At 54.0% G+C, this 14087-nt stretch overlaps 1 protein-coding gene across 5 annotated transcripts in view; it reads left to right on the top strand.

Moving 5' to 3' along the window:
- CARS (cysteinyl-tRNA synthetase) overlaps positions 1–11076 on the top strand; it is a 56914-nt gene extending 45838 nt beyond the window's left edge. For 4 of the 5 annotated variants that reach the window (XM_025355855.1, XM_025355857.1, XM_025355853.1 and 1 more), the window contains 5 exons: positions 5115–5195; positions 6984–7051; positions 9392–9451; positions 9943–10026; positions 10752–11071. In XM_025355855.1, coding sequence (XP_025211640.1) covers positions 5115–5195; positions 6984–7051; positions 9392–9451; positions 9943–10026; positions 10752–10886 — 428 coding nt within the window. In that variant the 3' untranslated portion in view covers positions 10887–11071. Of the gene's footprint in view, positions 1–5114; positions 5196–6983; positions 7052–9391; positions 9452–9942; positions 10035–10751 lie in introns of all 5 variants that reach the window. The other variant, XM_025355854.1, reaches the window with a different exon arrangement.
- Positions 11077–14087: the final 3011 nt, after the last annotated feature.

The raw sequence follows: 14087 nt of genomic DNA, 5'->3' as shown, positions 1-14087 counted from the left end.
GCCTCTCCTTCTCTGAGCTGAGACAGAATGGAGGGCCTTCTGACCAGCCCAGTCACCACCTGCCCTTTGGCTCACGCTGCGGCTTATTTTTGCTCCTGGTGACCTGGTAGGCTGGGTGTGCTGAGGTGTGGCTCGTTCCTGCTGCAGAGTGGAGCTGAGGTGGAGCTTCCGGAGTTCCCTTTTCTGCTCAGGCATGCCAGATGAATGCTTGAACTTGAGGTTCACACTGTGGCCCCTCACTGTCCATAAGCAGCCATTCCCTCACCTTTTGACATTTCTGAGATGTGTGTGGTTTAAGACTTAGAAAGTGCTGGATCTGAGCATTCATTTTGAGGGCCAGTTTTTAAAAAGTGTTAAACCCAGCAACAAGCAGTGTCAGTCAGGCCTTCGCTTCTCACTGAGTAGTTCTGATTGGTGAGTAACAGCACAGCTGGGAACACACACTGAGGACTTAGGATGTGCTGGGCCCTGCCTACTGCTTTCTGCACATTGCCTCATTTACCCCCATGATCCTCCAAAAGAGGAAAGCAGAGCCCCAGCCAGGTCACACTGACCTTGAATGCTACTCCATCACCTGCTGTGCTATGCTCCCTCCCCAGGGGGCCTCTATGTTGTGGGAAGTCAGACCTAGGATCCACCTGGTCCCCATCTGTGCATAGCCCATCATGGAGGGTCACAGTGGAGCAGCATCCTGGCAGGGCACGCTGAAGATAGAGCAGACAGAGACCCAGCAAGCCTCTAGGAGAAGCTGCACCTTGAGGAAGGTCAGGAAGCCTGGGCAGGTGGAGGGGCTGAGAGGTGGAGGAGCCGAATCCGGGCCTGTTTTAGGCAGGAGACAGCGGAGCAGGAGGCGGGAGGGCAGGAAGGAGTTTCAGGAGCTCAGAGCTCCACAGGCTGCAGGACAGAGTGCAGGACACTGGGTGAGAGGAGAGGCTGGCTGGGCTGCTGGGCTGCCACAAGTGGTCTGTGGAGAGGGGCCTGGGCCTGACCGAGCCCCTAAGAGGCCACGGTGGGTGCACTTGACCTGACCAGGTAAGCACCATCGCCTCTCTCCAACACCTGATGCCCTCAGCATTTCAAAGCACTTGAATCAAACGGAACCAAGCCTGGACCAGCCCATTCAGGACCAGCGCAGGGCTCTCCAGCGATCTTGGAAGCATTGACTTAGCGACATCGCTGGGGTCATGGGCTTGGGAAGACCATTTTTGGAGGCAGCCTGGGCATTTCCATCTGCCTTCTGGGGAACATCGAAGGCCGAGCCTGGGCCCCAGCAACCTGGGTCACACAAGACTGTGCGTGTGGCCTTGGCTTCTCTGGCATGCCACAGCCCCAGGAGGACGCTGAAGGGGGACTGGCCAGGCACAAGCTCGTGCTCGGTGGCACTGTCCAGGACAGGGCTTGCTCAGGCCTGGAGAGTGGCACCAGCCAGCCAGCATTGGAAGTGGTTTGGTTTTGCTTTCGGTTTGCTTTTCACTTTTGTTTTGTTGCTTGGAGCAGGTAGATGGATGATGTGGCCCCAGGTTAAGATGGGGGTGACCCCTACCCTGTACATCATCCCATATGTGCCTTGTGAGCCAGAGACCCTGGGGATCCAGGGGCTCAGACCTTCCGATGGGGCAGCGTGTTAGAGGTGGCTCTGGTGCAATCACCCTGTCTCCCCAGCAGCAGCAAATAGTGACTTTTTTGTTATTCACTGTTATCTCATGGCTGGCTGAGGAGAAAGTGAGTGTATAACAGACTCAGGGGTGGCCCTCAGATCAGCTGGGATCTGCTTGGCCCAGGCCAGGTGCTCCACAGACGAAAAAGAAACCGTTTCCCCTGGAAATGCCTCCATGGTCTAGTCAGCTAGAGAGCACAGGCCTGGCAAGGAGGGCCGTGGGTTCGGGGTTTGACCAGGAGAGAGGCATTGAAGTGAGAAAGCCAGGGTCCTCTGCACTGGCGAGATGATGCCATTTCCCCATCGCCAGTTTTTTGTTTTCATTGTGTTAAAATACACAGCTCAGTGCCATTAGGGACATTCACAGTGTTGTGCAGCCGCCACCATCCGTCTCCGCAACTCTTCCCTTTTCCCAAACTGGAAGTCTGTCCCCGTGGAACAGCAACTCCACATCCCCTCCCTCAGCTCCTGGTGCCCACCCTCTACTTCTGTCTCTGTGAATTTGACTACTCCAGGGACCTCACATGAGTGGAGTCACACAGTGTTTGTCCTGTGTCTGGCTTATTTCGCTGAGCACAGTGTCCTCAGGTCTATCCATGTCGCAGCCTGTGTCAGGACCTCCTGCCTTTTTAGTGGCCGAATCATATTCCGTCAGTGGATGGACCCTGATCTGTCTATTCTGTGGATGAATTCTCATCACCTTTGCGTTATCTTTGTAGCCCACGTTTCTCTTCAGTAAATCCCTGATGATGATGTCACTGTCTGCTCCTCTGCCCCAGCTCTGCTAACAGAAGCCGCAGAGGCTGGCAATGGGTGACCATCGGAGCAGGCGCCAAGAAGCCTCCCCAGGCCACACTCCCTGTGGGAAAGGGACGCACGCCTCACCCCTCAGGCCCACACCGGCCTCTGGGTCTGGATTCTGAGGAGCTGAGGAAGAAGCCTCGTAGCCACTACGGCACCCAGCAAAGGAAAATGTAGTCCCTGGGTCAGGGGCCACTCACGAGGGCACCTGCGCCAGCTGCCCAGCCTCACAGGGTCAGGGGCTGCTCACGAGGGTACCTGCGCCAGCTGCCACACCAGAAGAGGTGTGCCCGTGCCTGGCATCTGCACTTAAGCTCTGTGAACACAGGTTCCTGGAGCGCCAGGGAATGCCCACCATGGGCTGGGCTGGGGGCAGGAGGCAGGACACTTGCTGGGGAGGCAGCAGTTACACTGTAGGTGTTCAGGCGCTGTGGGTTCACCTGGTGCTTCTGAGGAGCTGCTCACTGGCAGGTGGCCCCGATGCACCTTCTCCTTCTCAAATGTCACGGAGACAGCCTCCTACATTCGACAGGACTGTGAGGCTGAGCAGCTGGCACAGGTGCCCTTGTGGGTGGCCCCCAACCCAGGGACTACATTTTCCTTTGCTGGGTGCTGTAGTGGCTACAAGGCTTCTTCCTCAGCTCCTCAGAATCCAGACCCAGAGGCCGGTGTGGGCCCGAGGGGTGCGGCGTGTGTCCCTTTCCCCCAGGGAGTGTGACCCAGGAGGTTTCTTGGTGCCTGCTCTGATGATCACCCATGGTGGGTGGGTTGGGGTGCTGGCCTTGTGGCCTCCCATGACACCCGTGACAGTAACCACGGGTGCTGGCTTGCCTTCCTTCTAATGAGGGTGCTGTCCAGCGATGGCTTTCAAAGACTGAAAGGCAGGCACCTACCTCAGCTCATGCCCCAGTCAGTCCTTCCTCAGATGACTGAGGAGGGCCCGTTCCCAGGAATGATACTGCGGACAAATATGAAGGCCATCGTTCCCCTAGGTCCCTGCCTGGGGAGGTTGAAACTCAGGAAGCTGCCCAAGGTGGCTGTGCTTGTGGGCAGGTCCTTGAAACCCAAGGATATGCATTTTTTTTTTTTTTTTTGAGACGGAGCCCGTCGCCAGGCTGGAGTACGGTGGTGGTGTCATCTTGGCTCACTGCAACCTCTGACTCCCTGGTTCGAGCGATTCTTCTGCCTCAGCGTCCCCAGTAGCTGGAATTACAGGCACATTCTACCACACCCAGATAGTTTTTGTATTTTTAGTAGAGATGGGATGTCACCATGTTGGCCAGGATGGTCTTGATCTTCTGACCTCGTGATCCACTCGCCTCAGCCTCCCAAAGTGCTGGGATTACAGTCATGAGTCACCATCCCTGGCTGGATATGTAAATGGTCTATCTAGCAGTGAATGAAGGTGTGGGGCGCCCAGCAAGGAGCTGTAGGGGGTCTCGGTCATGAGGACACAGCAGGAAAAGGACAGATAAGAATGGCAGCATGCGTGTGGTCAGTGCCGCCCAAAGTCAGGGCAGGCAGGAGGATGGGGTGGGATGGCGGGGGTCCCAGCAGGCTGCGGGCAGGGCACCTGCCCACCTAGCACAGTTGGGTGCAGCAAGCTGAGGGGCCAGAAGAAAACTAAAGGGTGTGGTGATTCCAGCAAACCCAAGGTCAGATTTCAGAGCAGAAAGTTGTCACTTGGAGAGCAGCAAGCATCCATCCTGTCGATGTAGTCTAGCAGATGCTGTTGCATCACCCAATACTCAGGAGTCTTTCTGAGATAGGTTGGCATCCCATTTACCCTGAACACCCAAAACTCCTTATGTCCTGTTCCCCACCTGGGCGTTGTGCGTGGGCTGGGGACGGGGAAAACTTGGGCAGAGCAGAGGCACAGGGGGGCGTCTGGTAGAGACTGCGTGAGGAGCCCCTCAGGCGAACCATGGGATGCCGGGCAAGTCTGCAGTGCTGTGCTCTGAAGCCAGTCAGCCACAGACGTGTGGGTTTCCAAGTGAAGCTCCCTCCCCATGTGATGGAGGTCATAGCCGCTCTCCCTGTCATGCTTCCCTTCACCCTCCCAGCTGGGCTTGGTCCCCAGTCAGAGGCAGAGGTGAGCACAGTCTTGGGAAGCATCCTGTGGTCCAGCCCCACTGCTCACCCCTGTCTTTCCAGCTGCGTGTGCTTCAGCCCTGGGAGGCCTGATTCTCACAGAGCCAGAGCTCTTTAGTGGTCCTGGGACTCAGCTCTCCTGGGTCCCAGTCAGGACCCCCGTCCCAGTCCTGTGTGCTTTTGGGAACCAAGTCCTTAGGGGCTTGAGTCTAAACGGTCCTTCCGTAAGAAAACTGATTCTAGCACCAACAGAGAAACTGCCTCAGATGAAGAGTGTTAGCACCCGTAGGGACCCCCAGGTCTGTCCTGACCCTCCCACCCCTGCTATTGGCCCAGCTTGTGTCCCTTTCCTGGAAGAACCGCTTCCAGCAGCCATTGTGCTATGCTTCCTCCCGGCTCTGCCCGGCACCCCCAGAACAGCACCTGGGCTTACAGGGGACACTAGTCTCTGGGCTTCTGCAGCCGGTCAAGCTGCTGGCCCCTCCCTCCCAAGCACTGGAGGAGGCACTCGTTCTGTGGGCCCCGGCCCCTCATGTCTGATGGAACTGCTCTGCTTTCCCTGCAGTCCCTGAGGTTCTGCAGCTCAGCGATGCCCTGCGGGACGACATCCTGCCCGAGCTTGGGGTGCGGTTTGAAGACCACGAAGGTGGGTGAGCCCTTGCTGTTTGCTATGAAGTTACCAGGAGCTTGGAGAGGTGTCACAGGGAGAGCTCCCGGGGCTGGGCCGAGGCTCCTGCATCATAATTGTTGATGCAGAATCCCAAAGTGGCAGCCCCATGGGTCCCCCGGCACCATTCCTACGCTGGCCAGCCTGGCAGGGGCAGGGGAGCACCCCGTAGCTCCATCCCACTGCGGCGTGTGGTGGCGTCACCTCCCCTGCGTGTCATCTCCCCTTGGGGCCTGGCTGCCCACTGCCCCTGTTGCTGCTGCCTCTGATGCTCTCAGCTAAGGAAACCAGCCTGTATCCTGTACACTGTCAACAAATTTCATGCTGTCCTCCCACTTGGTAGAGGTTTTTTTGTTCTACAGAAAATTAATTTTTTTGTTTTTTATTTTTAATTTTAATTTTAATTATTTTATTTTATTTTATTTTTTTTTTTTTGAGGCGGAGTCTTGCTCTGTCGCCCAGGCTGGAGTGCAGTGGCCGGATCTCAACTCACTGCAAGCTCCGCCTCCTGGATTTACGCCATTCTCCTGCCTCAGCCTCCCGAGTAGCTGGGACTACAGGCGCCTGCCACCTCGCCTGGCTAGTTTTTTGTATTTTTTAGTAGAGATGGTGTTTCACTGTGTTAGCCAGGATGGTCTCAATCTTCTGACCTCGTGATCCGCCCGTCTCCGCCTCCCAAAGTGCTGGGATTACAGGCTTCAGCCACCACGCCCGGCCTTTAATTTTTATTTATTTGTTGAGATGGAGTTTCGCTCTGTTGCCCAGGCTGGAGTACAGTGGCGCGATCTCGGCTTATTGCAACCTCTGCCTCTCGGGTTCAAGTGATTCTCTTGCCTCAGCCTCCCGAGTAGCTGGGATTACAGACGCCCACCACCATACACGGATAATTTTCATATTTTTAGTAGAGATAGGGTTTCACTGTGTTGGCCAGGCTGGTCTTGAACTCCTGACCTCAAGTGATCTGCCCACCTCGGCCTCCTAAAGTGGCATGAGCCACCATGCCCGGCCTTATTTTCAATTTTTGTGGATACATAATAGTTGTACATATTTATCGGCTATATGTGATATTTTGATACATGCATATGATGTATTATGATCAAATATAGGTAACTGAGATTTCCATCATCTCAAGCATTTATCATTTCTTGTGTTATGAACTCTCCAATTCCACTCTTCCACTCTGTCCCTGGTAATTTTAAGTCTCAGATGACATGTCATATTTTCCTATTCCTGGCTGGCAAGACCTTCCTATCTTCCAATTACAAAATGTTCTCGCCAGGTATGGTGGCTCATACCTGTATCCTAGCACTTTGGGAGACTGAGGTCGGCCGATTACCTGAGCTCAGGAGTTCGAGACCAGCCTAGGCAACATGGTGGAACCCTGTCTCCACTAAGATATAAAACATTAGCTGGGTGTGGTAATGCGTGTCTGTAGTCCCAGCTACTCGTGAAGCTGAGGCACGAGAATTGCTTGAACCTGATAGGCAAAGGTTGCAGTGAGCTGACATCATGTCACTGCACTCCAGCCTGGATGACAGAGCAAGACTGTCTCAAAAAAAAAAAAAAAATCACACACAAACCAAAATGTTCTCTTGTGCTACACTGCTGCTATGGAGGTTCTTGTTTGTTTTTCTCCAGTGGGCCCTCGCTCTGACTGGGCAGCACAGCATGGTCTGGGCAGGGCAGGGCAGGGCAGGGCTGGGCTGGCCCAGCAGTGGGGATGGCCCACAGAGCCCAGCCTCTTCTCACACGCTGTTTATTTTGCAGGACTGCCCACGGTGGTGAAACTGGTAGACAGAAACACCTTATTAAAAGAGAGAGAAGAAAAGAGACAGGTGAGTAAAGTGAAAATGACTTAAGCTTGATATTTTTTGAAAATGTAAAAACCATTGCAGTTATTACATAGTTTACTTTTTAAGCATTGATGTTTACACTTTTTTTAAAATCCCAGTATTTATAAATGTCAGAAAGAAAAATTAACTAGTATCTTCTAATGAAGCACCTCTTTTAAAAAGATTATTCCCTCAGTTTAAGTGAAAACCAGTCACTTTTAGCAAACTGTGAAGCTGACATATTAAGATCCCAGTCACACCTTGCCCTCACCTGGGTGGTGCTTGTCACTGATGCATCTCCACCTCCTATGCCCAGCATACTCCCCACTTGCGCCCCACAACACTCCCAGGATTAGGGATGGTCCAAGTTCCTCGGTGCCTGATAGGAGAGAAGAAGAGGAACAAAAACGCAGTGTCAGAACCTCTGGGCACAGTGTGTGGGGCACCCTGGGATGCAGGCAGCAGGATGAGAGGCACGTGGGCCCCCAGTGCACACTATGGGAGGTGGGCCTTGGGTGCTGTTGCCACCAGCAGGTGGGTCCCCAAGAGGCTTAAAGCAGGAGACGGCCGTGGAGGGCGAGTTTGGATGTCACAGTTCTCAGGAAGGAGGCTCTGGGAAGAACTGAGGAAGGAGAATCGACAGGGTGGGTGATTGACAGATGAGATGTGCAAGGTCAGGGAAGGCATCTGTGCCCAGCCCTGGACTGGCCCAAGGCACAAAGGGAGAGCTGATGCCAGATGCAAATGTGGGTGGCTGGAGTTTGCAGTGCTTTGGAGGAATGACAAACTGGAACTCTGGGGAAAGCTCCAGTGGTGAGTGGTCTGCAGGTCCATCCTGGTTGGCAGGTTGGGAGGAGCTGGGCTTGCCCTGTGAGGTTGGCTGGTGTGACTGCTTCATCAGGGCCCCTCCTCATTCCATCACAGTCACTCACCTAGCCTTGGGTCTCGCCTGCCATGCTGTGCTGTGAGGTGGCCTGGTGCTGGCTGTACAAACACCCTGGCTTGCTGCACTCCCTGGCAGAGTGCTCAGAAGCAGGAAGCAGACAAGAGGAGCGCCAGGGCGGCCCGACCAGAGCCTTGCAGGCCCTGTACTCTTTGTGCTGGCCTTTCCACTGGCCACCTTGGCTGTGGCTTGTGACTTCTAGTAGCTCCTGTTTCCCAACCAAGGGACTCTTACCTCACCACACTGCCACGAGAAGGCATCCCCAGGCCCGAGGCACCATGGGGGAGGGATCCTGCCTCCCCTATACCATTCCCACCAGCACATAAACATAGCCTAACTTTTAAAGGGAAAAAGCAGAAATCCTGAGCACTGCCTCTCTGGTTCCTCCAAGCTCAGTGCCCAGCTCCTTCCTCCCCCACCTCAGCCCCTTCCCCTCGGCCGGCCCTGCTCTCCCTCCATCTACCTCGAAAGAGGTCGATCCTGTTGGCCCAGCCCCATCCTGAGTCTCTGAGATCTTTGTGCCTTCCTGGTTTCTTTTCCCCAGCTCTGTGTGTGGAGCCTCTCCAGGAGACCTTACCTGGTCCTGCGGCTTCTCCACCATCTATCATGTATCCGATGGTCCAAAAACACTTGTGCCCAGCTGCCTACCTGATAGCTCCACTGGGCTGGGAAGCACCTGAAACCTAGGCTGTCCAAAGGAAATGTGAAAATGTGATTTTCAACTCCCCAAACTTGTTCCTTTTCCATCAGTGGAGAGCATGTCTATTCGTGCAGTGGCTCAGGCCAGAACCTCCCAAAGCAACAGAGGGCCTCCCTCACCAGCACACAGCCTGCTGGCTCCACTAATAAGCTCTCCCTGCAGCATCAGGCTGCGCTCGCCCCTGCCCGGGTACTGCCTGCTGGTTGGAGTGGGCTCTGGTCTCCTCACCCAGCCCCCAAGGCTGGCCTCCACCCCCATCTCCCCATCCTGCCCTGGGGCTCTTGCTCCTTCCCAGGTATCCCAAGACCCGCTCAGGGTAACCCTCGCAGTGCTGTCCTGGTCATCACCTGACGGATCCTCTCTCCTTAGGCCAGGCTGACCATGCTGGTCCATTTCTTCATGTTAGTGGTGCCTGGATCTTTTAGCATTGGTTCTGTTTGTCTGCCTACTGCATACCTTTGCATCTGGGGCAGGGCCAGGCACCCAGGGGTGCCACTGAGGATCCCCAAAGGGAACGGAAGAGGGTGGGTGTGCTGCCCAGCACATGGACTTGCCTCCCCACAGTGGAGTGGGCCTGGTCAGAGTTCAGCCCTCCATGCCAGGCCCTACGAGAGGGGCTTGTTTTGCGGGACCTGTCACTCTGAGAGACCCAGCAGCCTGAGGCAGCCCTGTCTCATCTGGCTGTGTGCTGCCCCTCTAGGTTGAAGAGGAGAAGAGGAAGAAGAAAGAGGAGGCGGCCCGGAGGAAACAGGAACAAGAAGTAATGCACTTTGTTTGTTTGGGGGTGGGGGCTCTCCTGGGCAGGAGTGCACCCTGACTCCATGCCCTGTGACTCTCTGTGCCTCCGTGGACCTTAGCCAGGCCCCTGCAGACCCTCGCAGAAGGAGCTCCGCTCTCTGCCTCCACCACCTAAGGCCTGCCAGGCCCTTCTCACATCGGGTGCAGGGAAGGCCTGGCCAAGGGGAAGGCTGTGCCGTTTGGTCACAAGCTCCAAGACAGCATTTACAGACTTACTACTATTAGTGTTTCTAGCAAGCTTTCCACTATTGCTGTAGAAATAACATCTCGTTTAATTTTAAATTCCTTGTATGTTCTCTCCACCTTGGCTTTCCCCTTCCCGTCTTTCGTAGCACTCTGAATCTGAGGGCTGGGAAGCAAGTTGAGGGCTGGAGGTATGAGCAGATGTCGTTCACAGTGTGGAGCCCCAGGTGCTGCTCAGTGGCAGTGACTGTGCTGTGTTGTGTGTTCCAGGCAGCAAAGCTGGCCAAGATGAAGATTCCTCCTAGTGAGATGTTCTTGTCAGAAACCGACAAGTACTCCAAGTTTGATGAAAATGTAAGCATCCTTCTCTTCTTTTCGGAACTTTATTAGACCACATTAAATTGGGAGGACAGGAATTTTCAATCTTGGACAAGCAGATTTTCTGTCTGTAGAAAATTTGGAATCAAATCTGACACCTGCTTTAGGTCCAGGGCCTCCTGGCCCAACTACTGAGCTCCTTCCACAGCCCAGGCAGCTAGGCAAGCCCGTGCCAGGGCCACCCCTCCACTGGTGTGGCAAGCTCTGGTTCCTAGCCCTGGGAGTTGTGGCCCGGGCTGAGATCACCCAGGCCCTCACAAGCTGGCTGAAGTGCGGTGGTACAGATAGGCCTCCTGCCCCCCAGGTCCTTCGTCATAGCGATTCACAGCCACTGCCTCCAAACCTCTAGGCCCCTCCCTGCTGGCATTTGGATGTGTTTGCTGTGTACCTTTGGGCCGGCTGTGTCAGAACTCAGCCATGGGTAGGCTCTGAGGGGCACAGTGCCTCTCACCTTAGTCAGGAAGCACCCCCAGACTCCGGCCGCCCCTCTCCCATTCTTAGCTGCTAGAGCTGGCACTGCCAGGTCAGTGTGCCAGCTCCAGATCAGTGTGCTGGCTCCAGAGCAGTGTGGTGACTGTCCAAGCAAGAAGACATGGCTGCGTCAGGGAGATGCACACTTTGAGACAGGAGGGCAAAGAAGGGGGAGTTGGGCTTACCCAGGTGCAGAGGAGACCAATAGCCACTGTGCTCTGGCTTTTCAGGGTCTGCCCACACATGACGCGGAGGGCAAAGAGCTCAGCAAAGGGCAAGCCAAGAAGGTGAAGAAGCTCTTCGAGGCTCAGGAGAAGCTCTACAAGGAATATTTGCAGATGCCTCAGAATGGAAGCTTCCAGTGAGGGGCGCAGGACTGACTTTTTAAACCATTGCGGACTAGCGGCTCCTGTCTGCCTCAGTGACAACGCTCCAATGCTCCAGTCATGCTTACAGTTGCCCTTGGGTCCTAAATTAAGAGTTGTGTTCATGTAGGTTCATGTCGTCATTGGCTCTGAGACATTATAATAAATTTTTCTGAACAGTGAGACCCTCTCTGCCTTGTTCTGCATGTTCAGCACTTGGCAGGGGGCCTGGTGGCTGGCCAGGGCCGCTTGGTCAGCAGGTCACAACCTAGGTGCTTGGGTCAGTTGAGCTGCTTCAGCTGGCCGAGGAATTTCTCCCCCATGCTGATGGCTATCGGCTAATCTCTGGTGTGTGGGCACATTTGGAGGTATTTGAGTAGGAAAAAGACAGGCTCAGACTGGCAGAGCCTGCTGAGCCCTAGACAAAGGCCGCTCAGTCTGCCCTCGGGTTCTGATGAATAAACACACTGCAGGTTTTCCTAGAGCCATTCCATACTGGGCAGCAGCATAGCCAGTGGCTCAGCAGGCGGGCCCCTGGCGAGCTGCCCAGAACTGCCGTTGGAGACAGCAAGTCCAGGATGTGCATGGCTCATGGGTGAGATGTGGGGGTGTTCTCAACACAGCAAGGACCTTCTGTCCCCAGTGCCCAGTGTTGTCCTTGCCACCCTGCCCCCACACTTGGTTCACCTGGACTGAGAATCAGCACCCAGACGCGAAGGTGCTTACCCATCCTTGGCTGAGGAGGGCATAAGCAGAAGCCAGAGCCTGCTTCATGCCTGTGGAAGCTGGTGCCAGGCCATATCCATCCGGACAAAAGACAGTCATTGGTGCTGTGGACAGCCGGGGGACACTCTATCCAGTGCACGTGGCTGGTGGCAGCAGCCCCAGCATGGGGAGTGTGGCAGTGTTGGGTTGTGGGCGCGCCGGTTCTTTGTTGTTGCCCTCCACGTGCGCTTGCTGTTTACTGCAGTAGTGTGTGACACAGCAAAAGGCTGGAACCAGCCTGTCTGTGCATCAGCAGGGTGCTTGGCACAGCTTGAGAGCACCCACCCAATTATGTAGGGAGCACTAAGGTTATAAATCAATGGGGACAGTCTCTGGGTATTGATAGGTCTGACTTTGAACCTTGTCAGTGTTTTTTATATACATATATATAAATTTAAACCAGCAAGAAAGAAAAGTCCCCCAAACAAAGTAAAACAAACGTGTTCCAGTTATCTGTTGCCACTTAACAAATCACCCCAAAACTTCATGGCTGAAAACAACAACGATCATGTTAATAACTCATGGCTCTGGATTGACTGGACTCAGCGGATTGGTTTTCAGTTGCAGGCAGATGGGGTCATCTCTAGGTTTGTGCCTGGGTCCCATACTGGGGCTGCTTGGGCACCTTTTATCTCTGTGTGGTCTCTCTAGCTTGGCGGCTTCAGGGTGGCTGATTTCTGTCGCAGCAGCCTGTAGCTCCAAAGGTGCAAGTCCTGAGAGAGAGAGAGACGAGAGCTGTCTGGCCTTTTAGGATCTAACCTCGGAGGTCATGTCCTGACTTCCACTGTCCTCCCTAGTGGAGGCCGTCACCAGGCCCACCCACGTCCATGGGGAGGGGGAGGCATAGACACCACCCTGTGATGGGCATTACTGGGTTCCAGAAGGGATGGGAAATACTACTGTGGCTATTTCAGAAAGTACCATCCGGCACAAAACGATAAATCAAATTGGCAACCTCAAGAATTTGAACTTTCTGAGAATTGGCCATTTTTTGCTACACATCTTTAATGGGGTATCTTCTAAGGTCAAAAAAGGTGCAGAAAAGTCAAACAATCCAATAGTTTGGGTTTTTGTTTTTTTTTTTGAGACGGAGTCTCGCTCTGTCGCCCAGGCTGGAGTGCAGTGTCCGGATCTCAGCTCACTGCAAGCTCCGCCTCCCGGGTTCACACCATTCTCCTGCCTCAGCCTCCCGAGTAGCTGGGACTACAGGCGCCCGCCACCTCGCCCAGCTCGTTTTTTTTTTTTTGTATTTTTTTTTTAGTAGAGACGGGGTTTCACCTGTTAGCCAGGATGGTCTCAATCTTGTGACCTTGTGATCCGCCCATCTCGGCCTCCCAAAGTGCTGGGATTACAGGCTTGAGCCACTGCGCCCAGCGCAATAGTTTTGTTGTTAGTAGTAATATTGACACTGTAATTTTCAAACTCTATATGCCAAGACAAATAAGATCACTGACACCCAGGCTGGAGTGTGGTGAAGCAATCTCAGCTTGCTGCAACCTCCACCTCCTGGGTTCAAGCTATTCTTTTGCCTCAGCCTCCCAAGTAGCTGGGACCACGGCCATGTGCCACCAAGTCCAGCTAATTTTTGTATTTCTAGTAGAGATGGGGTTTCACCATATTGGCCAGGCTGGTCTTGAACTCCTGACCTCAAGAGATCCGCCCACCTCAGCCTCCCAAAGTGCTGGGATTACAGGTGGAGCCACTGTGCCCAGCCTAGCAACCAAGTTTTTAATGTAAGAGAAAAAAATACAAGGATAAAAATCAAAGAAGTCAAGGAAAAGCACTTTACTATTAAATATGAATTAGAAAATATGAAGTAACTTGTGATTTTAAAAAGTAGGTTGTTTCTTGGCTGTGTAGATGGGAAGGGTGGAGAAGCAAGGCAGCCCTGGTGGCAGTGAGCAGCCCCAGCCCCGATCTGGGGCTCTAAATCCCATCCCCCTACCCCCTGGAGAAATGGCCAGTTCCAGGTCTCCAGCAGCAGGAGTAGCCAAGCACTCTTGTGCCCCAAAAGGGGAGCCTTCGAACACCAAGAAGTCAGGTCAGAAGGACACTGGACAAGCTAGTGACACATAGCAGCTGGGTGGTATGTGTCAGGGGCATTCTGCTGGGTGGAAAAGCCACCCCTGAAAGGTTGCCTACTGTGTGATTCCATGTAGATAACATTCTCAAAATCCAAGCTGTAGGAATAGAGAACAGATGGTGGTAGCTGGGGTTAAAGATGGTGGGGGGCAGGTTGGGGGAGTGACTGTACAGGGACAGTGGGGGGCGGGGGTTGGTGGGGAGGGCACGTCCATGTTCTCGTTGCCATGGTGATCACACAAATCTGCATGTGTGATAACACAACATAGAGTCCCACACATTGTACCAATGTCAGTCTCCTATGTTGATCATGAACTCTGGCCAGGCAAGGTGTGACCATCAGGAAACAAATTT

The sequence above is a fragment of the Theropithecus gelada genome, chromosome 14 (genome assembly GCF_003255815.1).
Source record: "Theropithecus gelada isolate Dixy chromosome 14, Tgel_1.0, whole genome shotgun sequence".
NCBI lineage: Eukaryota > Metazoa > Chordata > Mammalia > Primates > Cercopithecidae > Theropithecus > Theropithecus gelada.
This window is presented reverse-complemented; position numbering and strand designations above follow the sequence as displayed.